General features: G+C 37.5%; 1 protein-coding gene across 1 annotated transcript; it reads right to left on the reverse strand.

Annotated features, from left to right (window-relative positions):
• Positions 1-3,079: 3,079 nt before the first annotated feature.
• On the reverse strand, positions 3,080-21,085 carry LOC144616995 (NKG2-F type II integral membrane protein-like). Its single transcript, XM_078450533.2, is given in 7 exon segments — positions 3,080-3,498; positions 3,755-3,858; positions 18,750-18,901; positions 19,457-19,510; positions 19,999-20,076; positions 20,466-20,660; positions 20,995-21,085. Coding segments are annotated over 7 exon segments (795 nt in total). The 3' UTR covers positions 3,080-3,377.
• Between the last annotated feature and the right edge of the window lie 5,153 nt (positions 21,086-26,238).

A 26,238-nucleotide genomic window follows, 5' to 3' on the forward strand; every position in this document is an offset into this window, starting at 1 on the left:
ATCCCTTCTTCACCTTGGACCCTGTAGGATCCCCAAATCTACTAATCAAACAGGCTATCGTGTCACAGCTTGAAAATCTCTTTCAAATTCTTCAAATCCAAAAGAGACAGTCTTTATATATGTCCAAATAACAGACTCTGTGAGGAGACTGGGGTTGGCCGATAAGGGAAAGAACAGTTATTGCGACTTGATTTCAAAATATGAAACACACATATGGAAGAAATTACTCTACTGTCCATACATGATGTGTCTTGAATTTCTCACCTTTTTTGAGGCAGATTTCTGTGGTGTATAAGGTCAAAATGCTAGTCAGATTACATTTCTGATATCCTACTATTTCACTGGGGGGAAGGAAGAAGACAGAGCATCAGTTTTATTGGAAAATGGCCTTTATTGAACATTGAGAAAAGCACAGTACGAAGAGATCACAGACAGGAAGAACTTAATGGACTTAGGCTTTATTTCAAGGATCTATCGGCATCATATTGTTTATTTTTATTTATTCCTACATAAGTTGTTACAATTAAGGTCATCATGTCACAGGTGATGGCACAAAAGCATCAAGATCTTAAGCCAAAACGACTCAGATCTAGTGAACGCTCATGGGCCAAGAGGTACTGTTCAAATACTCTTCAAGGAACTATGAATAAGATACTATTTCTTCCATAATTTCTAGCAGAGGAAACTGAGCCAGAGCAGTTACAAAACTGAGCCCCAGGACTACAAGTGTGCACTTAGAAATTTCATGAAGTGACCGCATTCACTGCCAATGTCCTTACTTTACACTTTTATGCTTATACCTTATTTGTAAGTTGATCAAGGACCGTGGTGAAAGCACCTATACCATTATGTCTGTCACTGTAGAAAACTGCTTTTGAGGATTTTCAGCACAGAAGAAAAAGACCCAGTTGGGAAGTTAAGAAAGTACTAAATTTTTAATCCATTTCCCAATCATTTCCTTTTGCAAACATATCTTTTAGAAACTATCCATATTTTCTTTTACAAACTTATCTAAATCAAGCAATATAATAAAAAAACATTCCTATGGCTATAGTGGTAGATTAGGTTATTTTCAGTGAATCTACATTTCTTCCCTCTGACAACGTTGAAAAGAGTATATTCTACAGACAACCACGAGAAGTTGGCCCTTGTGACTTGTTTTCACAATATAATGTAAGGATGTGATCACTTGTTTTCACAATGTAATGTGAGTGGGAATGTGATAGCTCATGACTTCAGAGACCAGGCACTAAGAAACACATTTCTGCTAGCTGTTATCTCTGCTATAAAATCATAGACCAGGCAGCCCAATCTTCTCAAAATGAAATCTATACAGGGATCTGAGCTGAACGTGTATGCAGTCCAGAGTAAGGTCCAGCCTTGATCAGCTATAACAAGTAGTCTGGAGTCAAGTCCAGCCTTGATCAGTTAGAACATAACCAAACCACAAACAGGTAAATGAAAAATTAATGTGCAATTTTCAATGTCATTGCAAACTTGGGTACTATGAAACACACTTTAGTAATTAGTTACAGTTCCCATTAACAACTATTCAATTCATTTGGAATATTGATATAATTTTTCTAGAAGACTATAAGGATTATGTACAGAGAATATAAAGAATATGTCTCACTTCACAGATATAAATATGTGTGAAATATGAATTTGGTTTACAAATAATAATCAAGGTTAATCTCTTTCCCTCTTATAATTGAATAAGGGTAGAAATATCTCTGAATCGTCAACAAATTACTCAAGTTTGTCTTGAATTCTGGCAATAACTAAACATTTGACCCACATTAATTTTTGTACATTTTAATTTTTTGTTTTCTCTATTACTGAACATTTTATTTATTTGCCTCAAAGTATTTTTTTGCACGGTCGTAAAGACTGACAGAGGTGTGTGCATGAAAACATTAAAAAATAAATCTTTTCCAAAATATATGAATCCATGTGAGGAAAACAACAAATAAGACACCAGTTATTATCCAACTAGAAAGCCATCTCTACCTCAAAATGAGTTTAACCTTTGATAGTGTGGTACCAAGAGAGATTTGGAGAGTACACTTTGGTCCATCATCGGAGGAAGTCGGCCGATCTGAATGGCTCTTATACAGCATCCCTGTGGTTGTTCTATGATAACCTCAAGAGGCCGTTCTTTTAGTACTCTCAGCTCCAAATCCACCCTCTGTGCCCTGTTCTCAGATAACAGTGGAAGATCCTATCCATTTTCTCTCTTGTCATTTCACATGAAGTTGACTTTTGTCAGTAAAAGACAATGGAGAGCCAGTGCAGCAGAAAGGGCTCTTCTTCCTGGCTTCATGGTGTTGTCTCTCATTTGGCCGCCATGGCTTGGTTGCCAGTGGCAGTCTTGCAGGAAGTCACGTGTATTCGTCCTCCAGCAAGTTCTTGTAGGCAATCTGTCAGTTTCCTGCTTCTGGTCTTTCCTCCTGGCGCTCTGACAGGGAGCTCTTCCTGTGTGCCAGTCACAGCCTGAGTCCTTCCTAATCAAGTTCAGCCCGTGGAATGTGGAGCTGATCTGTCCCATGCCAATCCAGTGAGTCTGTCAGCCGTGAAGCTGTGTGTAGCCACATCGTCTTCAATGACATCTGAATCCCATCTTCAGAGAGTAGATCTGGCTTCAGTGATCTGTCCTTTAATTCTAGGATATTCTTTGTAATTTTCTTTAACTAGTATCCTTTACTTTTAGTAAACTTTCTCTTAAGTGGATAAATGTTTACTTCAAGTGTCCCCTTGTTTCTGTCTCCTGACTCATTTCAGACTGATAACCTCATCACCCTGGGTGGTTCAATCCTCATTTGAGGTCCTTTAAGGGTTAGGACAAATTAATTAATTTGGAAATACAAATGGAATTATTCACTTTGTTGAGAATTTTTACAATAATATCATGATTTGTAATATATATATATATATATATATATATATATATATACAGACATATACATATAATTAATGTTACTAAATAGCAAAAGCATAAGAAACAAATAATATATACCTCAGTATATATTTTTTACATTAATATAATTAAATTTGAGAAACAGTTCTATACCACAAAAATGAAGCCTCAGGTACACGTTGGACTTTGGGTGATATATATGCATTGATACGGATTCATCCTTGATAAAAAATGAAACGTTCTAGTGAATGATGGTGATAATGGAAGACCCCATGCACGTGTGCAGACAGGGGCAATAGAGGGTTCTCTGGAAGTTCCTCTTAGTTTTGTTGTGAATCGAAAATTACACTAAAAAACATTATCTTCAAAATGTGCAACGAAAACAATTGTATGGCTGTTGAAGTAATGAGTGATGGATTCCTTATCAATGGTGAAACTGCATTCTACCAAAATGAGGTAACTACAATGCCTGGTGCTTACAAACATATCGTCTTCTTACTGAGCATGGTGCAAAATTAATTTTTTCTGTACGAAAATCGATATATGGACAATTCTTGTCGATCTCTGAAGATACTGACAACCTGAAATACAGAGAATTAAATCTCATTAATCTTACCATAAGATTACTTATATTTCTTACAATGTACCACAGTATTTTGATGAATTAACCATCCATTTTGACTCATACTTATATATCTCCAACTCAAGATTTCCCATACCATTTTTCTCTGGAAAACCTTCAACTACTGTGTTTATCCGATTGTTCACACATTGTTGTTTTTGTTTCTAAGAACAATTCTTGTGAGGCATAAAATAAAAAGTTGTCATGGGACTTATACTTCGGAAGAAAACGTTAAGGCTTTTGGCTGCACAGGTGAACTATGATTGCTTCTCTGGGAGCCTCTAATCCATGTAGTAGTAGAGAGTAAATTCAACAAAAACTATGAGAAAATAAAATTTATTGGGAGTCAAATACAAGCTCTTAGACTCATTTGAATTCTGTACTAACACAAAAAGTTCATCCTTTCTTCCTTTGTAGACACTTTCAAATTATAATATAATGTTACACAGTGGACACGAAAGTATAAAATTATCTTAGTAGGACTAAGTGAAGAGGACAAACTGACCGTGAAAACAATTAGAGTTTAGAAAATGGATCAAAGGTTAGTAACTTATGAAATATGGACAGTGGAGATTCAAGTCAGAAGCACATTTGTCATCTTCTCGCCTAGGATGCTCCTGTGTCTCCCCACCTGCCCACCCCTGGCTCGGTGATAAGAAGACTGAAGCTGTTACAACTGGGAGAAACTGCAAAGAGCAAGGGTGCTGGCGCCACAGGGGGAGACCTGATCAGCACTGGGGATGGGACGGGTACCCATTGAATTTCAGCTCCATGTGCTGATTTCGCTCGGTAATGATGAAGAAAACCCATACTTGTCCTGGTCGGAGGTTGCTATGTTTGTGTCAAACACTGTGACCCCCATAAATGTAATGGAAAGATACTGGATGTGAGAATATAATGGAAGAGTTGACATTGGCTTTCTAACACTCTTAGCTTATGGAAAAAATAGACACACATGGAGAGGAGACCAAGAGGAACCCAGGAGAAAGTAAGAGCACAAGGACACTTGGGAACTGAGAGTAAAGGTCTGAACAGTCCCCTCCCGCATTCACACACAGGCACTGATGTCACACTGCAGAACGTGGAAGCTGTACTGACCTGCAGTGTTTGAACACATCCTTTCTTAAACAAACAAACAAACAAACAAACAAAAAACTAGTAATTAACATCAAGGCTTCAAAGTCACAAGGTCATAAAGGTAAGCAATGCTGCCATAAAGTTTTTACAACAAAAAAACATAGTAAATCTAGTAGAAATGAAACAGAATGCATATATACTAAGCTGTATTTTAAAAAGTGTCTACATAAAAAGTTAAAACATGTGAAGAGAAATTGGAAAATACCTTCCAACAAAGGGAAAGCATATGTCATAGAAACTTCTAATGGGGTAATTGTTGCACATATTAGAAAAAAGCATTGAAAAGTCCTACTTATAAAGATATGTAAACTAATAAGAAAACTTAGTTGAAATAATTACAGGAGCATGTGATGGCAGTAATTTAGCAAGTAGGAAATATCAATAGACAAATAAAAGTATATGAAGAAACCACAGAGAATCTGAGTGAACAAATATCTAAAATGGAAAATTCACTAAATTTTCTCTACAGAAAATCTGGGATGCAATAAAAAGAACTGATGAAATTGGAGGGGTAACAAAATTTATTTATATCTTGGGTTGAGACAGAAAAAAGAGAAGAATTTACAGAATTCAGAGACTTTCAAAACAGTGTCAGGAAAGCCACTTTCAGGCTAAGTAGAACGTGAGAAGAAAAGAGGCAGAAAAAAAAAAACAGGACAACAATCTTAAGGTACGACGAATGAACAGCTTACTAATATCATTTAAAATATTTATAGGCACCAGAGACGTAGCAACTGCTAACAGAATGAGCACGTACAAATCCACGTCTCATGACATCATAATGAAATGACCAAAGAACACTGGCAAATACGGACAAAGAAATAGTCTTGAGGGAACAGAGTGGATTGTGAAGTGACTTAACTCAGTGTGAAAATCGGGATTGGGTGACACGTCTTCCACCTCCATCAGCCTTACGCCACATTATCTACCACAGAATCCATACCCCTGCCCTGCACAATAGTTCCGACTGGAACAGGATACAAGCAGCAAGATGAAGGAAAAGAAAGACACAGATCTTTAATCCCCCATGGAAAAAATCCCTTAAAAATATCCAGATACAAACCCACATATAATCGGTCTAATCAGGTTTGATAAGGATGCCAGAACGATTCAATAGGGAAACAATGGACCTTTTCAAAGGGTGTTTGGAAACTGACTATCCACATGCAGAAGAATGAAGTTGGATGTTTACATTTACACTGTGTACTAAAATTAACTCCAAATGAACTAAAGACATAAATGTAAGATGTAAAACTATAAAGTTCCTCAAAGAAAGAAGGGGGGATATTAAACAGCATTGTATTTGGCAATGATTTCTTGGCTCTGCCACCAAAACCACAGAACACAGAGGAAAAGTCCATTGTAGATAAGTGGGCAATATCAACCTGAAACATTTCTGTGCATTAAACGGTATGATCAGCAATGAAAATACAGAGTGGAAAAAAAACACTTACAAATCATATATCAAACAAGGGAATCACATCTAAAATACATAAGGAATCTACAAGTCGGTAATGACTAGAGCAAACACCAGAAACACAATTAAAAAATGGGTAAAGAAATGAAATACACAAAGTTCCAAAGAATATCTACAAGTGGTAAAAATCATATGAAAAGATGCTCAATATACCTAATGAGTAGAGAAGTGCAAATCAAATTCACGATGAGTTATCACCTTACACTCATTGTGATGGATGCAACATGCACACACACACACACACACACACACACACACACACACATACACACACACAAATGTGTCGGGGCACCTGGGTGGCTCAGTTGGTAAAGTCCGAATCTTGGTTTTGGTTGAGGTCATGATCTCACAGTTTGTGGGTTTAGCCCTGCATCAGGCTTTTGTTGATGGTGTGGATCTGCTTTCAGATGCTCTCTCTCTCCCTCCTTCGGCACCTCCCCTGCTTGCTCTCCCTATCTCTCTTTCAAAATAAATAAATAAACATTTCTTAAAAATGTGTCAGTGAGGAGGTCGAAAAGGAGGAGACTTACACATGGTTGTTGGGAATGTAAATTGGTCAGCCCCTATGAAGACGTGTAGGGAGCTTCTTCAAGGAATTAAAAATACAATTACCACATGAATCAGCAATCCCACATGTAGGAAACTATCTAAAAGAACTGAAAGCAAGAATTCAAAGATATATATACACCCATGTTCACTGCAGCATTATTCATTAGAGCCACGGGGTAGAAGCCACCCAAATATCCACTAAGGGATGAATGGAAAAAGAAAGCTTGGTATACACATAACACTATAGTATTATTCAGCTGTAAAAATGAGGGAAATCCTATCACCTACTACAGTATGGATGAAACTCCAGGACATTATGCTAAGTGAAATAAGCCAGTCATACATACGAAGTAAAAAATAAAACTGCATGATTCCACTTATATGAAGTATCCAAAGTAGTAAAAGTGATAGACAGAGCAAGTAGAATAGTGATTGCTCAGGGTTGAGGGGAAAGAGGAGAAGGGGAATTATTGTTCAGTGAGTTGAGTTCCCGTTTTACAAGGTGAAGTTTCTATATATCTTTTGGGCAACAATGTGATAGTTAACACTCCTAACATGTGTGCTTACGTTGGTTAAGATGCATGATCTAGTGAAATGCAATGTAAGATGTGAGACTGTATGATTCCCACTATATGACCATCTGGAAAAAACAAAATTATGGAGACAGTAAAGAGATCAGTGGTTGACAGGGTTTAGGGGAAGGAAGGATGGATAAGTGGAGCACAGAGCATTTTGAAGGACGGGAAACTATTCTGTATAACTCCATACGTGTCGTTATATATTTTTGCAAACTTTTAAAAGGCACAACATCACAAGTAAACCTGAGAGTAAACAATGGACTTTGGGTGATAAAGAGGTGTCAGTACAGGTTTATCAGTTGTAGCAAGTGAACCGCCCATGGAGGGATTTTGAAAAAGAGAGAGTCTACGAAATGCTTGTGCATTAACACACAGACAGTAGGGGAATGCAGAAAACCTCTGTGCTATGTCTGAGTTTTGCTATGAAACTAAAACTTCTCTAACAAAGTAGTCTATTTTTTTAACATGGGTAATGTGGTAAATGTTGTTTTGTTGTGTTTTGTTTGCAACAGCTTAAGAATAAAATGAAAGGGAAGCCAACAAAAATAGGTGATCATAGCAAGAGAAAGAGAAAAACAACTCAGTATATTTAGGAAAATAACAATATGATTAATAGATAAGTTTCACCAAGAAAATACTTAAAAAAACAAAACAACAACAACAAAACCAACTCCCTGCACACACACATAAAAACCCAAAACAAAAGAAAACAAAGCAAAAAGACCTGTCAAACAAGAATTATAATTCAGCAAAGCTGTCTTTCAGAAAGAAAAGATGCATAAAGACCCCACATCAAACACAAAACTTAACAATTTTTCTTAGTACCCCTGCCTTTCAGAAATGTTCTTCAAGCTAAAAGTAACTGATGTAGATGGTAATGCATACCCACGAGGAGGAATAGAGATCAGCAGAAACGATAGATGTGTCAGTAAATTTCAAAACCTGTGTATTTTTCTCTCTGAATTATGTTGAGAAAGAAGATTATCAAGGCCATTCTTATAACACTGTATGGTCGGGTGTATACGATATACCTTATATTTTTTAGCAGTTATAAATGTTTGTGTTGCAAAGTCACCACGAATGCCTCATCTCAGGTCTCTAATGTGAAATCATGAAAGCAGAGAAGGTACGTTGATGAATAACTGGTGTTCAGTAACCAGTGCTAGCTGGCCTCATTACAACGTGGGTAGAAGGATGGATTTCCCGTTCTCTCTGAAAGCAGATTGTTCCTATGAAAACTTTCCGAAGCTGAAATGGTGTAAAGTGAAAAAGCAAATAACATTGATTTACATGGAAAAATGATTGAGCATTTCCTGATATAAAAAGCAACCACCCCCCCAAAACCCATAACACATATAACCTCCTTAGGCTTTTCTGACACCTCAAGACACGCCTTGTGAGTGGATACAAAAGATAAATTGAGATGAAGCACAGTCACTCAAAAATACAGTTCAAACCTATGCTTGATACTGATATACAGATTATATAGTTTCTGATAAATGAACTTGACAGGACGAATCTTGCTGCTTGGGGTGTGAGCTGGCACTAAACAGTAAAACTAGCCCTGAACACAATTTTCACTTTTTGCCTTTTGTCCTAAACACAAAAATCCCCTTCAGATTTCTGTTGTTCAGCAAAAACTGGTATTGGTGTAGGGCTTTCAGAGAAGAAAAGTGAGGTAATCCAAATTTTTGGAAAGTTGAGGCATACCTATAATAGATGGTGGAAAGGAGCTTGTTAGTGGTAATTTAATGTATTTTATTGGAAATTAGTCAGGATTCATGGGGCGTAGATGACAATCAGTTAATTGTATATGTGTAAAGAGTGCCATGAGCAAGATGGAGACTAGGAGGTCATAATGCTCATCTGCCCACAAAATCAGTCAGAACAGTAACTAAACAACTCCAAACTAAAAATGGCTCAGGGAAAGCTCTAAACAACAAAGAAACACCAAAAATCTGGTGCCGATCAAAAATACAGGATGGTCCCAAGGAAAGCAAAGGAAGCATTTGGCCTGCATCACCCAACCCCGCAGCTGAGAGCCACTTGGCACCTGGAGGAATCCCCTCATGGAGAGTCACCTCATGGAAAGAAGGGGAGCAGGAGAACCCACTAAGCTTCAACTATGGGGATGTCTGCAGCTTTTGCAACAGAAGGGGCCTGTCCATTCTAATCCCAGTTGTTTGAGCAGCCCAGAGTGTGCCCTCTACACCTCCTCCCAGAGGATGGAGGTGTTGCTATGATGAGACTTGCCTTCAAGGGCTCCAATTCTGCTCTTAGGGATTGGTGGCCATAGCACGTCATGTATACAAGACTAGAACTGCGTCTGATTTTTGCCCACTCTTGGTCCCAGCTTAGGGCATTGTGTCACATTACTGGGGCTATTTCCTGAAACCTGACCCCAGATCCTAAGGTGTGCCTTAACTGCCACTATGGGTGCAGATATTTGCTGCCTTGAGCCCCACTCACCATGTTCCATTTAATACCCTGTGTCTTCATTGCCAAGGATGCTCTTGCTGTTTGGAAACCCAAAACCTCCCAGGCCTAGACACTGAACTGCCATGGCTAACACCTGAAGACTTTTCTCCACCTATGGTAGCTCAAGGCTCTGACCTTTCATTGGTAGGCCAAGTCACCACTGCCTTGAGTCTCTTCTCTCCGGTCCAAATGTAGGGCTCTGAATCATCATTGCTGCTGCTATACCGCTACATCCCCAGACACACTTTCAGCGTCCATTGAAAGCCTTAGCTGTCATTGGAGACCAAGAATCTAGAGGTCTGTGTCCAGATCCCTGGGTCCTGACACATGGCTTTCACAAGCCACCACTGGATCATGCTGCTGCTATCTTGGACTTGCCACTTGGGACAGAGTGGAAACTTGGACTCCCCATCCCCAGCATATGCTACTACCACACACTGCCCATGGCCCCAGTCACCAATGAACCTTGTCATCCAGGGCCTCTGTACTTGCTACAATCCTCTGCTAGCCAGAGTCGCAATGGTGAGCCACTGAGACACAGGTACATTTTGCGTGGAATATCTACACATGTCTACAACTGAGACCCCAGCACCACAGCCACAACAAATGAACCTATGCACCAAAAGCCAATTGCTTTGGTAGTTCCATCTGTGCCTGATCTTGGGCAACAGATCCAATACTGCTGTGAAGGCTCAGAGGTCAGCTTGCCATACCAGACCCCAAAAAGGATCATCTCACAAGATCTTCTTCCTGTAGAAAGCAGGAGACAAAGGGATGACATTCTGAAAGTGGTCAAAGGGGAAAAAAATCAACCAAGAATCCCTTACTCAGCAAAGCTGTCATTCAGAAATGAAGAAGAGATAGATCTCCCGGCATCCGAGAAGATGGTGCATCAAACTTTCGCCACAGATGGCAGTCTGGGGAAAGCAGCAGCATGACTCCAGTGGTGGTTGTTAAAGCCATGTGTCAGAAGACATTAGACATGCCCTACAGAAATGTTAATTGGATTTCATTAAATTGAAACAAAAAGACAAAAATTGATGACATTAAAATATATAACAAATATAAAATCACTGGTATAGACCAAAGGAAAAAGACCCTTGACTTTGGCGTAGGCAATGATTTCAGGGATAAGATATAAAAATCACAGCAAAAGAAACTAAAAAATAAAAGAGGGACTGCATTAAACTAGAGACCTTGTGCCCAGCAAAGAAAATAATCAAATAGTTGAAGGATCACGGAGAGAAGAGAAGAAAATATCTGTAAAGCAATATCAGATAAGGGACTAATATCCAATATATATAAAGAACTCATACAACAGAATAAAAACAAAGAGAGAAATCCAATGTCAAAAATGGGCTAAGTGCCTCAGTATACATTTTTCTGAAGGCATACAAATGGCCAATAAGTACATGAAAGGTGTTCAATATCAAGAATCAGGGAAATGCAATTCTTTGGGATTGCAATTCCTCCAGTCCTTTGGAGGAAATGTAAATTGGTTCTGCCACAATGGAAAATAGCATGTCACTCTTACGTATGTGTTTCAGAGAGTGATCAGTGGGGCACCTGGGTGGCTCATTCGGTTGAGTGTTCAACTTCAGCTCAGGTCACGATCTCCTTGTTCATATGAATGAGCCCTACATCAGGCTCTGTGCTGAAAGCTCAGAGCCTATAGCTTCCTGTAGATTCTGTGTCTCCCTCTCTCTCTGCCCCTCCAGACCTCAAAAATAATAAACATTAAAATTTTTTTCAAAATAAACAAAGTAAGTGATCAGCATCTCAAAGGTATAGCTACACACCCATGCTCATTGCAACATTATTTGCAATAGCCAAGAAATGGAAGGAGCCTGAGTATCTGGGAACCAGCATAAGTTGTAGAAATTGTGATATATATACAAGTACAAACACACAGACACACACATATCCTCACACTGAAATATTATTTAACCAGGAGAAAGAAAGAAATCTTGCCATTTGTAACAAATGGATGGACCTTGAAGGCATTATGGTAAGGGACGAAAATCACACAGAAATAGACAAATACTGCATTGTCTTTCGCATGAAATCTAATAGACTGAACTGGTAAAAACAAAGATTAGAATGTGTTTATCAGGGACTGTGGGTTGGGGGTTTGTGAAGATGTTTAAGACCACAAATTTACGGGACTCCTGGGTGGTTTAGTCGGTTAAGCGTCTGACTTCAGTTCAGGTCATGATCTCATGGTTTCTGAGTTTGAGCCCCACATCGGGGTCTGTGTTGACAGCTTAGAGCCTAGAGCCTGATTCAGGTCTTGTGTCTCCCTCTCTCTCTGCTCCTCCACCAATCATGTCTGTCTCTCTCCCCCTTTCTCAAAAAATAAACATTGAAATTTAAAAAAAAAGAATACAAATTTACAGCTAGTAGATAATTTTTGGAGGTGTAATGTACAACATAGTGATTACAGACATCATTGCTGTATTATAAACTTCAAAGTTGCTAAGACGAATTCTTAGCTTCTCTCAACACATACAAAAAATGATAAATATGTGACATGAAAAGGTGTTATCTAACATGGCCATAGTAATCATATGGCAAAACATAAATTTATCAAATGAACATATTGTCAGCATTAAATGTATGCAATGTTAGATGCCAATATCATCTCCACAAAAACAAACAAAAGATAGATTTGTAATACCTACAACGATTGCTAAGGAAATAACTTAAGAATATACTAAAGACAACAATAGAGGAAGTAAAATGCAACACTAATGTAGCATGTGTTTAATACAAAAGATATGAGGTAATGTGGAAGAGGCAAACAAGAGATAAGTATAGAATAAAGAGGAAATGGGATACTTAAATCCAAATTTCCCAGTAATTATACTCATGTGAATTAAATAAATATTCCAATTATAAGATAGAAAGTGTCATCCTGAATAAAAGACTAATACCCACCTATACGCTGTCTGTAACAGACACACTGTACATTCAAAGACACAAATAGGTGAAAATAAAGGGATAACAAAAAGTAGACCCTACTAACAGTAAGCAAAGATGTGAGCAGAAATGGCTGTTCTAATATCAAAGCAGCTGTTAAAACAAGAAATAGTAATAGAAAGTACAAGAAACATTTCCAAATGTAAAGCCTGTCAATATAAGAGGAAGATCAAACAATTAAAAACATATATTATTTACCTAAGAACAGAACCCTTAAACACAGGAAATAGAAACTGACAGAATTAGAAAGGTAAACAAACAATTCAATGAGTATAGCTGAAGACTGAAATCTCTTCCTTCAGTAAGACCAGGTTGTCACAAAAGCAGGACGACTGTGGAAGACTGTCAAAACAGTGGAACCAGCTTGACTTAACCGACATATATAGAAAGTATTCTAGGTCATCCATAGGGATCAAAAAGTTTAAGGACAGAAGCATGGAAATATTCAAAGTATTTCCTCTGAAGACAAGGAAATAAATGAGAAGAAACAATGGAAAGAAATCTGGGAAATTTCCTAACATATGGGAAGTGAGAGACTTCTGAAACATGTACAGTTCAAAGATGAAACCTTGGAAAGTATCTTGTCCTGGATGAGAGAAATTACCTTGTACTGGATGATAATAAACTGAGAATACATCAAAGCTTTTAGGATGAAGCTAAAGTAGTGTTTACAGACAATGGGTACCTTTGTCAATCACACAAAAAGGAAGAATGTTATCAATGCACGATCTCGATTGCTTCCCTCTCAAGCAGCAATAAGAGAGGAGCCAGGTAAGGTTATAGAAGGAAGAAATGACACACATACATTTAGCTAAAAGCTGATTGTGAAGGATGTATAGTAGAATAACTCAAAGCAGCCCCAAATGACCAATACCCAAATATCCAAGAGCATCCGCAATAGAATGGGCGAATGCAACGTAGGACAATCAGACAACAGAACAGCAAAGAGATGTGGACCACTGACAACTTCATGCAGCTACATACGGATGAACCACACAAGTTTGGCTTCACCTGAAAATGCTAAAAATAAAATATGCACACTCTATGATTCCATTTCTATAAAGTGTTTTTAAAAGCCAGACAAGAAGTTGATAGGGGCATTTCGCAGTGTTGGTAATATTCATTTTCTCATTCCATGTAGTGTGACACTGAAAACTCGGCCCTCTGTTGGCACGTGTACCATGTGACCCATCTGTATGTGCCTTGTACCACAGTAAAAGTATCAAAGGAGAATATTATGAAGAAATGCAAATATATTTAAAACTAGAGGGAACATTGGAAAAAGTCCTACCAAATACACAGTGTGAACCAAAAGAACTACAAAAAAATATCAGAAGTGTCTTAAAATTTCTAATACAGGGGGCGCCTGGGTGGCTCAGTCTGTTAAGCGTTCAACTTGGGCTCAGGTCGCGATCTCGCCGTGAGAGAGTTCGAGACCCCCCCGCCGCCAGCCCCCCAATCGGGCTCTGTGCTGACATCTCAGAGCCTGGAACCTGCTTCCAATACTGTATCTCCCTCTCTCTCTGCCCCTTCCCTGTTCACGCTCTGTCTCTCTCTGTCTCAAAAATAAATAAATGTTCAAAAAAAATTTTTTAATAAAATTTCTAATACAATTTTGTCTGTAATTCAGAAAACTTTTCACACTCACTTAGAAAGTATTTAAATGTTTATGAATAAAGAAAAATGTAATGCCAGTTTAAAAAGCAAAAAGAAATCATTGTAAGGTCAGAAAAGGAGGCTAATAAAATATGTGTCATATAGATTTTGATGGGAATACTAAAAAGAGAAGGAAATTACATATCAGGACAATGATAAGCAGATTTATTGAAGTAGTGCCATTTGTAATTACATTTGAAAAGCCATAAAGAATCTTCATTTATCACATTAGCAAAGAAGATCAATTGATGCGATTTCCGTGATACAGAAGGTAAATGATAAAACTAATATTTATTTTTATTTTTAAAAAACCTTTCTAAAGGGGTGCCTGGGCAGTTCATTGGTTGAGTGTCCAACTCTTGATTTGGGCTCAGGTCATGATTCAGGGTTTAGAGTTTGAGCTCCGCATTGGGTTCCGCACTGACAGAGCAGAACCTGCTGGGAAGTTATTCTGTCTCCATCTCTCTCTCTCTCTCTCTCTCTCTCTCTGACCCTCTCCCATGCACTTTCTCTCTCACACAAAATAAATAAATAAATAATAAACATTAAATAAAACGTTTAGAAAGATAGAAATGAATAGGAAACATCCATGCAACGATCCTGAATAGGTACCATAGTTCTGAAAGTGAACTTGAATAAATTCACCGTTTAAAAAAGGACAATTTTGCGGGCACCTGGCTAGATCAGTCATTTATGCCTCTGAGTCTTGATTACTGCTCATGGTTCCTGAGATGGAGCCCTAAGTCAGGCTCTGTGCTGACACCATGGACCCTACTTGGGATTCTCTGCCTCTCTCTCCCTCTCTTTCTGCCCCACCCTCTGCTTGCGTTCTCACTCTCTCAAAATAAATTAATAAACATTTAAAGTAAAAAAGATGATCTTTCAAGTACAAAACAGACATAAAAATACATAAGGACATTAATTAAACAGATGAGAAAGGCAACATTTGTACCCACACAATACGAAATGCACAATTCCACCAAAATGCAAAGCCATTCAGTTGAGAAAGTAGAGTCTTTTCAACACATGTTCTGGAAACAATGGACTATCAAATATGATTAATGATTATATACTTTTTACTACATTAAAGTGCTCAAAATTGATCACACATAAAAACGTTCAAATGTTTTATAAAAAACGCATGACCTACAGTTGGTGAGAGATTTTTTAGACAGAATGTCAAAAGCATAATCTATAAAAGAAGAATTGATGAAATGTAGTTCATCAAGATAATATCTGCTCTTTGAAGAGATAAGAAAGTCATAAACTTGTGAAGAAACATTTACAAAGCAAACATCTAATAAAAGACTTGCCGCCAGGGTACATAAAGAATGCTCAAAATACAATGAAAAAAGGTAAAATTATTAGCAAAAATTTCCAGTAGATACTTCACCAAACACCATGTATAGATGGCAAGTGAGTACAGGAAACGATGCTGAACACTATTAACTTTAGGAGCGTTCAAAATAAAACCACCACAGACAAGATTCCTGTTCTGGAAAGAAAGAGTGGATAGACTTTTCCCTAGTCCTCCCACCAATACAGCTACAATCTCTGAGCATTATACATAAGATGACATAAGATTTAGAAAGGTAATGAGAAAGCTGACAGATCCCAGCACCGGAGACCCGAGGAATGGCATGGTGGTGAGCTCCCCGGAATTTCCCTCTACCTCACATAGACTGGTGTCAGAGAGCCTAGCAAACCACAGACACCAACAGGTACACACTCAAGTCTCCACAATGTTTTTTCTCTCCAGTCAAAATAACACAAAAATGGCTGCTAGGAAGACAGAAAAGTTGTAGACACTAACTGCGTGATTCTAAAAACAAAACAAAACAAAACAAAAACAAAAAGAAAACATTGTTTTTTGATAAAAAAAAAATAATAAAACCCATTGACTATCCACCAGAAAAATCAACAGGCATGCAGGGGAAATCAAGACATTCTTCGATAAAGAAAAACTGAGAAAATGTATCACCACCAGACCCACTCTGAAGGAACTCCTAAAGAGAAGAAATGGCAAAAGAAGGCATCTTGAATCATCGGGAAGAAAGAGAGAACAAAAGAAAGAATAAAACTCTCATAGGTATAATGGACTTTCCTTCACTGTGTTCTCTAAATTGTTTGATATTTGAAGCAAAATATCAGTTGGAGCAAAATTATAAATTCCATGTGATTCTCAAAGTAAGTAGAGAAATATTAGGACACATTATAATTGGGACACGGTAAGGGGCCATAAAGGCAAGTAAGTCTCTACATTTTACTCCAACTGCTGAGGGTTGTGACAGACTGTATAGACAGTGACCTGTGAATATGTAATTATCTATATGAAGATATATAATATCCATATTTTTTATATAAAGGAGATTAGAGCATATGTGTACATACAGAACTTCATGTATATAAAGTTATTTATGAAGATGAGACCTACTTTGCTCTGAATGATGCTCCGTCACAGAGGTAATGATGTAGAAAACTATAACCTTCACTTTTATCTCACAGCATCAGAAATATAGCATCACAAAAAATAAATTCTAACTGGATCATAAACATAATGAAAAGTTAAAAGACAAAGAAATAAAGAAAAAGGTGAGTCCAGGAAAATAATATAGGAAATAATACTCATGAACTATCAGTAACTTCTGAAATAGGTCCATAGTAATGATTGTAACACACCAAGTGCTAAGTAGGACTATGGTAACATTAAAATTCTGATCATTCTAGAGGGAGAGAAAGGGACATAAAGAAGGAAGTGGGGAAATAGAAAAGAAAAGAAGATTGACCAAAGAAACTATGCGGCTTAAGGTATTATGCTGAGTGAAATAGTCAGAGAAGGACAGATATCATATGTTTCCACTCATACTTGGATGTTGAGAAACTTAACAGAAGACCAAGGTGGAAGGGAAGGGGGAAAAATAGTTACAAACAGAGAGAGAGGGAGGCAACTCACAAGAGACTCTTAAATCCAGAGAACAAACTAGGGGTGGGTATCGCGGTGGGGGAGAGAGAAAAATGGGTGATGGGCATTGAGGAAGGCACTTGCTAGGATGAGCACTGGGGGGTTGTATGTAAGCAATCAATCATGGGAATCTACCCCCAAGACCAAGTGCACACTCTATACAATGTATGTTAGCCAACTTGACAATAAATTATATCAAAAAGTAAATAAATACAATCCTGATCATTAAAAGACTCCATTATGAGAGTAAAAATGCATGTCACAAATATTTTCATCTTAAAAACTCGAGAAAGAGCTCATATCTAAAATATGACAAAGGCTTTTATAGGTGAAAAAAGGCACCATCCTGGAGAAACGGGCAAGAGACACAGCCCAGTACTTCTCTTTCTCACAAAAGAGAATGGCCTTAATATTTACAACACAGAAAAATGGTACTGTGTATAACCATCAGAAATTATTAATTACTTTTACTGAGACTACTGAGATTTGGATCAAAAGACTAGTTGGTACAATGGATATTTACACAATACAATAAAAGATGTTTGGAAAATTTAATATATTGAAATTTCCACATGTCAATGACTGTACAATTTCAGACTAATGCTTACAGGAAAGTGTATTACAATTATACATAAATATAATTATGTTGTATTTATAGGTTATTATTTTATTATGAAAACCATAACATTTATATTACATAAATCTGCTCTGTAAGATGTAGTTATATATAATAAAGGATTATAAATATGATATGTGGAGGAAAATATAGGAAAGACTTTTCATAACACAATTATTCATAATACCCACATAATAAAAAGTAACTAAATTACTGAGAATGGTTTTGAAAATGTCATATTCATATAAGAGGGTTGAAATTTCACAAACTATAGACAAATGTGTTAATATACATGGAATACAAATACCATCTGACAGAGAAAGGAGACACATGTAAAAATGCACACTGAATGATTCCATTGGTATAAAGCCCCCAAATAGGCAGAAATATCTCATAAAATTAAAATGGGCAGGACTGGTAAAGGCTGTAAACTTCTGTCCCATGATGTGATTGGTATTTGTGTAATTCTACATATTTTGTAATCAATTTGCACAAATGCCTAATTTCCTTGATATGTTGTCAAATTAAATGTAAAGTTTGTTTCAGGAAAAAGAGAATTTCTAGAGACACAGGGTTCTATGAAAAGTAAGAACTGGAAATTATCAAATGTACATTCAAGGTATAAGAATATAAATAATGTGTCATACAGTCAACATGTGGAATATTAAAGACTTTAAAATAAATAAACTACAAATACATATGTCACTATGGATGAACTCTACAGCGTAATAGTCACTCACAAGCTTTTAATAGAATCTGGAAACATCTGAAAACTTACTTTGTCCTCTTCATCATCATAGTAGAGCAGGTTAGAGTTCTTAGAAGCACAGGACGTCAAACTCTCCTTCCATGATTTTCTCTCAGTGCTAATGTAATAGCAATTGTTGGAATATGTAAACCACTCTTTCAGACAATGACAACAGAGACATGCTGGAGAGAGATTATGAGATATCCAAAAAGCTTTCACTATTAAAAAATGAAAATTTACGTACTGTATATGGATACACATAAATGTACGTAACATATTCATATACCCTCACAAGCTGGTAAAATTAAAGCAAAACACACACACACACACACACACACACACACACACACACACATACACACACACACTGAGAGAAGAGACAGACTTTCATCCCCTAATTTATATGCCCATATAAAGGAACCACAACAATGTCCAACTCTACATGTCCTGAGAATCACTGAACACGAACATCTTTATGGAATGACTTATCTTTTATCATGTTATAGGAGGAGAACATGTGAGGCAATTGTTAACAACGGGTGAGCTGATTTTAAATGAGTATTTCTTCATATTGTTGCCTAAGAAGTTATACTCTCCTAGAATCATTATTTCTGAAAGTTCATTAAACAATTTTCTAATTCACTTTTTCCAAAAGAATCTGTTATCATCTTTGCCTACTTGGAGATAGAGCTAGATAGACACTAAACTAATAACAGAATTTTCAAGGGATGTTGTACCTTTCTGGATCTTTGTTTCCAGGGACGTTTTGTTCTGCTCTGGTCCTTCAGTAGCTTGAACATTAAAATAATCCTCAAGAAATATAACATGAAATTAAGTGATCACAATAAGTTGAGTTTCTTAGTTTGAAATTTGGTATATTATTTAGAATTAGAAAATGCTGCAATAAAATTGATTTTACCAGTAAAAATTTAATAAAGTAGTGAACATGAGGGGGGGAAATAATTCAAAAGCTTAATGAACCAAACTTCACCATCTCTTACAGTATTTGGTTTAACCAAACTCAAGGGTTCATTTGTATCTATCAATAAAGTCTCTCAAATAACTTGCCTTGAAGTTATAAAAATTCTGAAAAGTGTTTAATACTCCCTTAAACATCGTGTGGTATTTTTACTTTAGATAAATTCAGAATAACTATTCCACATTTAGAAATGCGTACATTAAAATTGGATAATACAATTCCATATGTTATATAATATTTCAAAGAACTGATGATATTAACGTGAAAAACTCCCTAATAGTCATTCAAACACTGACTTACAGGGAATAACGTTTATTTTTACCACAGTGAACATCAATCATCAGCAGATGATTCCCAGAACCTCAGCAATGTACCTCCCTGGGCAAAAGAGAAATGAAAACACTGACAAAAGATGCATGGAAATAATCATTTAGGAAATTTACAAACAAGAGAAGCAAGAACCTGCAGAGAATCAAATGTACAAACTCGGACACCAAACCTATATCTACCATTGTAATCTTCACTTAGAATATACCATTGCATTGACAGTCAACATACTACTCCATGACAGGTTGGCAAACAGTGTGGATTGTAACACCAGAACAAAGTGAGTCCCCAGACTTCAAGGACACTACCATATTCCAACTTCCAGTTCTAATCCTCACAAATGAAAACTACGTGAGATCATTTCCTACTCTTTCCCTACACCTGTGCACCCCAACTTCACATCCCGAAACAGATATACCTGTCTGTATTAAATGTTTTACCTTTGCAGAGATAGTTCTTGTCAGTCCCTTGAAGCTCCTGAGAAGCAACTTGAAGATTGAATTCCGCATGGGCCGTTTCCTGCTCAGTTACTGAAATGGATCTATTAATGCTCTTAGGTTTCACTCGTCGTCTTTGTGACTCCTTAACCTGACTGAGTTCTGCCCAGGTTAGTCTTGGGTTGTTCGTCTCTGCAGCTGAGTAGTGTCAGGCACAGTGCTGAATGGACCTGCCCTGAAGGTCTTGATCAAGAGTGTGTGTCATGTGCTGACGACATTGCTAGTACAGTGACACCAGGTGGGGTGCAGGGTGAGGGATACTGCTCATTTGAAGTGGAACAATGTAAAATCTCGCTCCACTTCCCTTAGAGCTTAAATAAGTATTTCGTGACAGAATAACAGGGTTTTACAGTGACACAATGTTTGACACTGTAGTAATGGTTGGGAAAGTGTAAACAATACATAAGTGAAGAAGAAAATAATTCAAGGATAATACTGACCTCATTAATGTAAGGTCAGATTCCAGGGATACCTTGGAACACTATTAGAATAGCCAGATTAAAATTAAAGGCTGTATTAGAGAAATACTGTTGCACCATTTTTTGTGACGATTGAAAATCCATTATTGGTTAAAAATAGAGTGCTGTAAGATTAGGAAATACTAGTTTTAGCACATATAGGAATTTCCTGTAACAAGTGACTTTTCTTAGGGGATTTAGATTTCTTTACTAAAGGGTAACATAATGCTATCAAGTGATATTTTATGTTGAAAATTGTGGAATTCTGAGATTCATTGAATTTTAAAAGGACTATTTTATACATTGCAAAACATTATGTGACACATTAACTTATCCAAAGCATGAACAATGGTGAAAACAAACAAACAAAACAACAACAACAACAACAACAAAACCAGTATTTTTAAAAAGCACTTATTTAGCACCTGAAAAAGGATGTTGATTTCATGGCAAAAATATGAAAGTATGAAATGATAAATAAAAGTGTAGATCATTTATGGAAGGACACACTTGGTGCAAACTTCTAGAAAGATCTATGATATCAAAGGCAGTGAGAGTAGCTTTAGTTCTAGAGGAGTGGTAAGGAATCACATAAATGTAATTTCATACTTCAGTCAATGAGGTCTGCAGTCCATCAGCTCTGTAATTACTCCTGGCTCTCAAACTTACAAAGTATCACCTTTTAAAAGTTACTTCATGGGTGGGAGGAGTTAAGGTGTTGGAATGGCATGGAGACTGAGTTTGTCTCATCCCTAAAATGCAGCTAGAGAAGCACCAGATCATTTAGAACGCCTAGGAAATTGATCTTAATGCAACAATCTGCATAACCTAAGGCACAGAAGTCGGCGGTTATGCAGGGCAGAGAGGTGAACTGAGGGGAGAAAAGATGAAGAGAGTAGGGAGCCATTTTCATGGAGAGAAGACAGAGAGAAAGAAAGGGGGAGAATGTGGTGCATTGGGATCCTGAAAGAAAAGCACTCCCCCCTGAAAGTAGCTGGAAAAAAGAGACAGAAAGAGTGAAAATACGCGTAGGGGACTGAACAAGAAATCTGTCCCCCAAAGCCACTGACAGGGGGAAAGGAGAGGTAGTCAGTACTGCCAGGTTTCTATAAACAGTAAAGCGGAGTCTGTCGTTTCAGAGCTCAGAGCCTGGTGGTGCTCTGGTGAGGAAGTGGGGCGAATCCCCAGGAGCAGGCAGTGCTGTCTAAACGGTCTATGTGCTCTACAGAGAGAAGCTGTTCCCCTGCTTGGAGTGCAGTTGGTAGGGGCCATATAGCTTCACTGGGGGCAAAGGTCCCAGAGGACCTCAGAGAAGAGCTACATTTGCTGGTAATGGGACAAAGATGCCAGAGTGCAACAAAAATCTGGAGCTAGCTGTGTGTTATGATTTCCCATAATCTTTGAACCTCTGCCGCTATGCAATCACATGAACTTTTTCTGAGGCAAGCCGGCACCCGGCTATTGCTCAGCAACACCCTCCCCCAGAGAGTCAGTGCAGATTGAAGCAAGGGGTCTCTGAAACGTGGGGTTCTGAAACACAACCCTGTCTTAGATAAAACTCTGGAGAGAGGTTTCACCTGGAAGGTGGACAGCTAGACATGGACAGGGTAGAGGTGTAGAGGGGGCGGAGGTCTGCAGCCAAGGAGGGGTGCTTGCTAGTGGGGCAGTGAGAGAACAAATCCCTGTGCCAAAGAATGACACTGGGTGAACCCATTTCCACCTTTCCCACACATGCACATGGGTGATACACTGATCCACCACGGTAACCTAAGCACTGCCACCTAGTGGAGAATGGAGCCATTACAGCAACCCTGCCCAACTGTGCCCTCCAAGCACACCCCCCAGAAGACCAGCACAAGTCACTCCACCTGCTTAGTGCATGAAATAGAGGAGGCTTCATCGTTTCAGTTCTAAGGGAAACTGAATGTCACTTCATTTGGGTTTCATTGTGTTTGCTGGTTCACTTATTTGCTCATTTTCGTTGCTTCTGTTATAGCTTAAATTTGTTTCCCTTTTATTTTCTTTCTTTTTCTTGGATACAGAAAAAAAATAGTTCTATTTTAAATTTGTTTTTTTTTATTTTTTAAGTTCCTATTTTATATCGTTTTTGTATTTTATTTTATTCTACTTTATTATATATTGTTTTTAATTTCTAAAAATTTTTCTTACTTTTTCTCCTTTCCTTTCCCTTTCCTCTCTATTCTACCGAGACGTTTTTCAACACGCAAATCAAAACACACCTAGGATCTAGCTTCCTTCTTTGGCTTTTTGTTTTCTTTTAAAATTTTAATTTTAAATTTTTATTTTCTTAATTTTTTTCTTCCTTCAAAGTGACAAAACAAAGTACTTAACCCCAAAAGGAAGATATGACAGCCACAGACTTAGTCAACACACACAAAAGTAAGATGTCTGAACTAGAATTAAGAACCACGAATGTGAATACTAGTTGGGGTTGAAAAAGCATAGAAGACATCTGAGAATCCTTTCTGCAGAGATAGAAATAAATCCTAGTCAGGCTGATAGTAAAAATGCTACAACCGCGATTCAAAATGAATGCATGCCACGATGGCAAGGCTGCATAAGGCAGTGAAGCGAATCAGTGTCATAGAAGATAATATTATGGAGGATAAGGAAGCAGAAGAAAGAGAGAACAAAGGCAATGAGCAGGATACAAGACTTGGAGAGCTCAGTGACTTAGTAAAAAGGAATAACATCCAAAACAGAAGAGTCCCAAAACATGAAGAGAGAGAGAAAGGGGCAGAAAGTTTAGATGAGCAACATACCAGAACACTTTGCTAATCTGGGAAGGACACAGTTGTCAAAATCCAGGAAGCACAGAGACCTCCCATTAGATTCCACAAAAACTGAACATCACCAAGGCATATCTTAGTAAATTTCACGAAATACACTGACAAGGAAAGAATTGTGAAAGCAGCAAGGGAAAAAAGTCCTTACCCTATCAGGGAAGACATATCAAGTTTGCAGCTGACGTATCCACATAAAGTCTGCAGACCCAGAAGGACTGATGGGATGTGTTTAACGTGGTGAATCAGAAAAATATGCAGTCAAGACTTCTTTATCCAGCAAGACTGTCATTCAAAATAGAAGGAGTGATAAAGAGTTTCCCAGAGACACAAAAAATAAAAAAGTTCATGACAACTAAACCAACCCTGCATGAAATTTTAAGCGGGACTCTTTGGAGAAAAGACAAAACAAAACAAAAAAGACCAAAAGCAACAAAGACTAGAAAGGACCAGAGAACATCACCAGCACCATCAACTCTAGAAGTAACACAATGGTACTAAATTCATATCTTTCAGTACTCACTCTAAGTGGATAAGGACTAAATGCTCCAATCACAAGACATAGGGTATCAGAATGGATAAGAAAACAAGGAATATGCTTCTTACAAGAGACTCATTTTAGACCTAAAGTCATCTACAGATTAAAATAAGGGGCTGGAGAAGCATCTATCACGCTAATGGTCATCAAAAGAAGCCAGGAGTAGCTGACTTACATCAGACAAACTAGATTTAAAAATAAAGTCTGTAACAAGAGTTGAAGGGCATTAAACCATTATTAAAGGGGTCTATCCACCAAGAAGATCTAACAATTGTAAATGCATATTCCCCCAATGTGGTAGCACCCAAATATATAAATCAATTAATTACAAACATAAATTTCATTGACGATAATACCATAAGAGTAGGGGACTTCAACACATACATCTTACAGTAATAAACAAATCACGTAAGCAGAAAATCAACAAGGAAACACTGGCTTTGAATGACACGCTGGACCAGATGGACTTAACAGATACATTCAGAACATTTCATCCTAAAGTAGCAGAACACACATTCTTCTCGAGTACACATGGAACATTCTCCAGAATAGATCACAGCCTGGGTCACAAGTCAGCCCTTAACAAGTACAAAAACATTGAGACCATACTGTGCATATTTTCAGACCACAACACTAGGAAACTTGAAATCGATCATAAGAAAAACTTTGACAAGACCATACATACTTGGAGATTAAAGAACATCCTACTAAAATATGGATGGGTTCTCCACGAAATTAAAGAGGAAACAAAAAAGTACATGGAAGACAATGAAAATGAAAACAAGATATTCTAAAACCTCTGCGATGCAGCAATGGTTATAAGAAGGAAGTACATAACAATCCAGGCCTTCCTGAAGGAGGAAGAAAGGTCTTAAATACACAACCTAAAGTTACACCTAAAAAGGCTGGATAAAGAACAGCAAATAAAGTCCAAAAGCAGTGGGAGAGGGGAAATAAAAAAGATTAGAGCAGAAATCCATGATACTTACATTAAAAAAAAGAACAGATCAAGGAAAGCAGGAAATTGTTCTTGAAGGATTACCAAAATTGATAACCCCGTAGCCAGACTGGTCAAAAAGAAACACGGAAAGAACCCAAATAAAATCACAACTGTAAGAGGAGATATTACCACCAACACCACAGAAATACAAACAATAATAAGAGAATATTATGAGCAATTATATGCAAACAAATTGGACAATCTAGAAGAAATGGACAAATGTCCTAGAAATAGTTAAACTACTAAAACTGAAACAGGAAGAAAAGAAAATTTTGAACAGACCCATAAGCAGGAAAGTATTGCTTCAGTAATCAAAAATCTCCCACAAACAAGGTTCCAGGACTGGCTCCTTGTCCAGGGGAATTCTGAAAAACATTAAAGAAGAGTTAACCCTTATTCTTTTGAATCTGTTCCAAAAAATAGAAATGGAAGGGAAACTTCCAAACTCATTCTACAAGGCCAACATTACTTTGATTCCAAAACCAAAGACCCCTCTAAAACGAAGAAATCCCAACCAATTTCCTTAGTGAACATGGATGCAAAAACTCTCAAAGAAATACTAGCAAATTGGATCCAGCAATACGTTAAAAGAATTATTCACCCTGATCAACTGGGATTGATTCCTGGATGCAGGTCTAGTTCAATACTGCAAGTCAATCAATATTTTACATCACATTAAGAAAAGAAATGATAAGAACTGCATGATTCTCCCAATAGATGCAGAAAAAACCCTTTGACAAAATGCAGCTCCCATTCTTGATATAAGCCCTCAAAAATATAGGGATAGAAGGAACATACCTGAAAATTGTAAAGGCCATATTCGAAAGACCCACAGCTAACAATGTTGTCAATGTGGGAAAAACTGAGACCTTTTCCCCTAAGGTCAGAGAGAACGACAACGATCTCCACGGTCACC

This window comes from Panthera onca, chromosome B4 (assembly GCF_046562875.1).
Source record: "Panthera onca isolate mPanOnc1 chromosome B4, mPanOnc1 haplotype 2, whole genome shotgun sequence".
In the NCBI taxonomy this organism is placed as follows: domain Eukaryota; kingdom Metazoa; phylum Chordata; class Mammalia; order Carnivora; family Felidae; genus Panthera; species Panthera onca.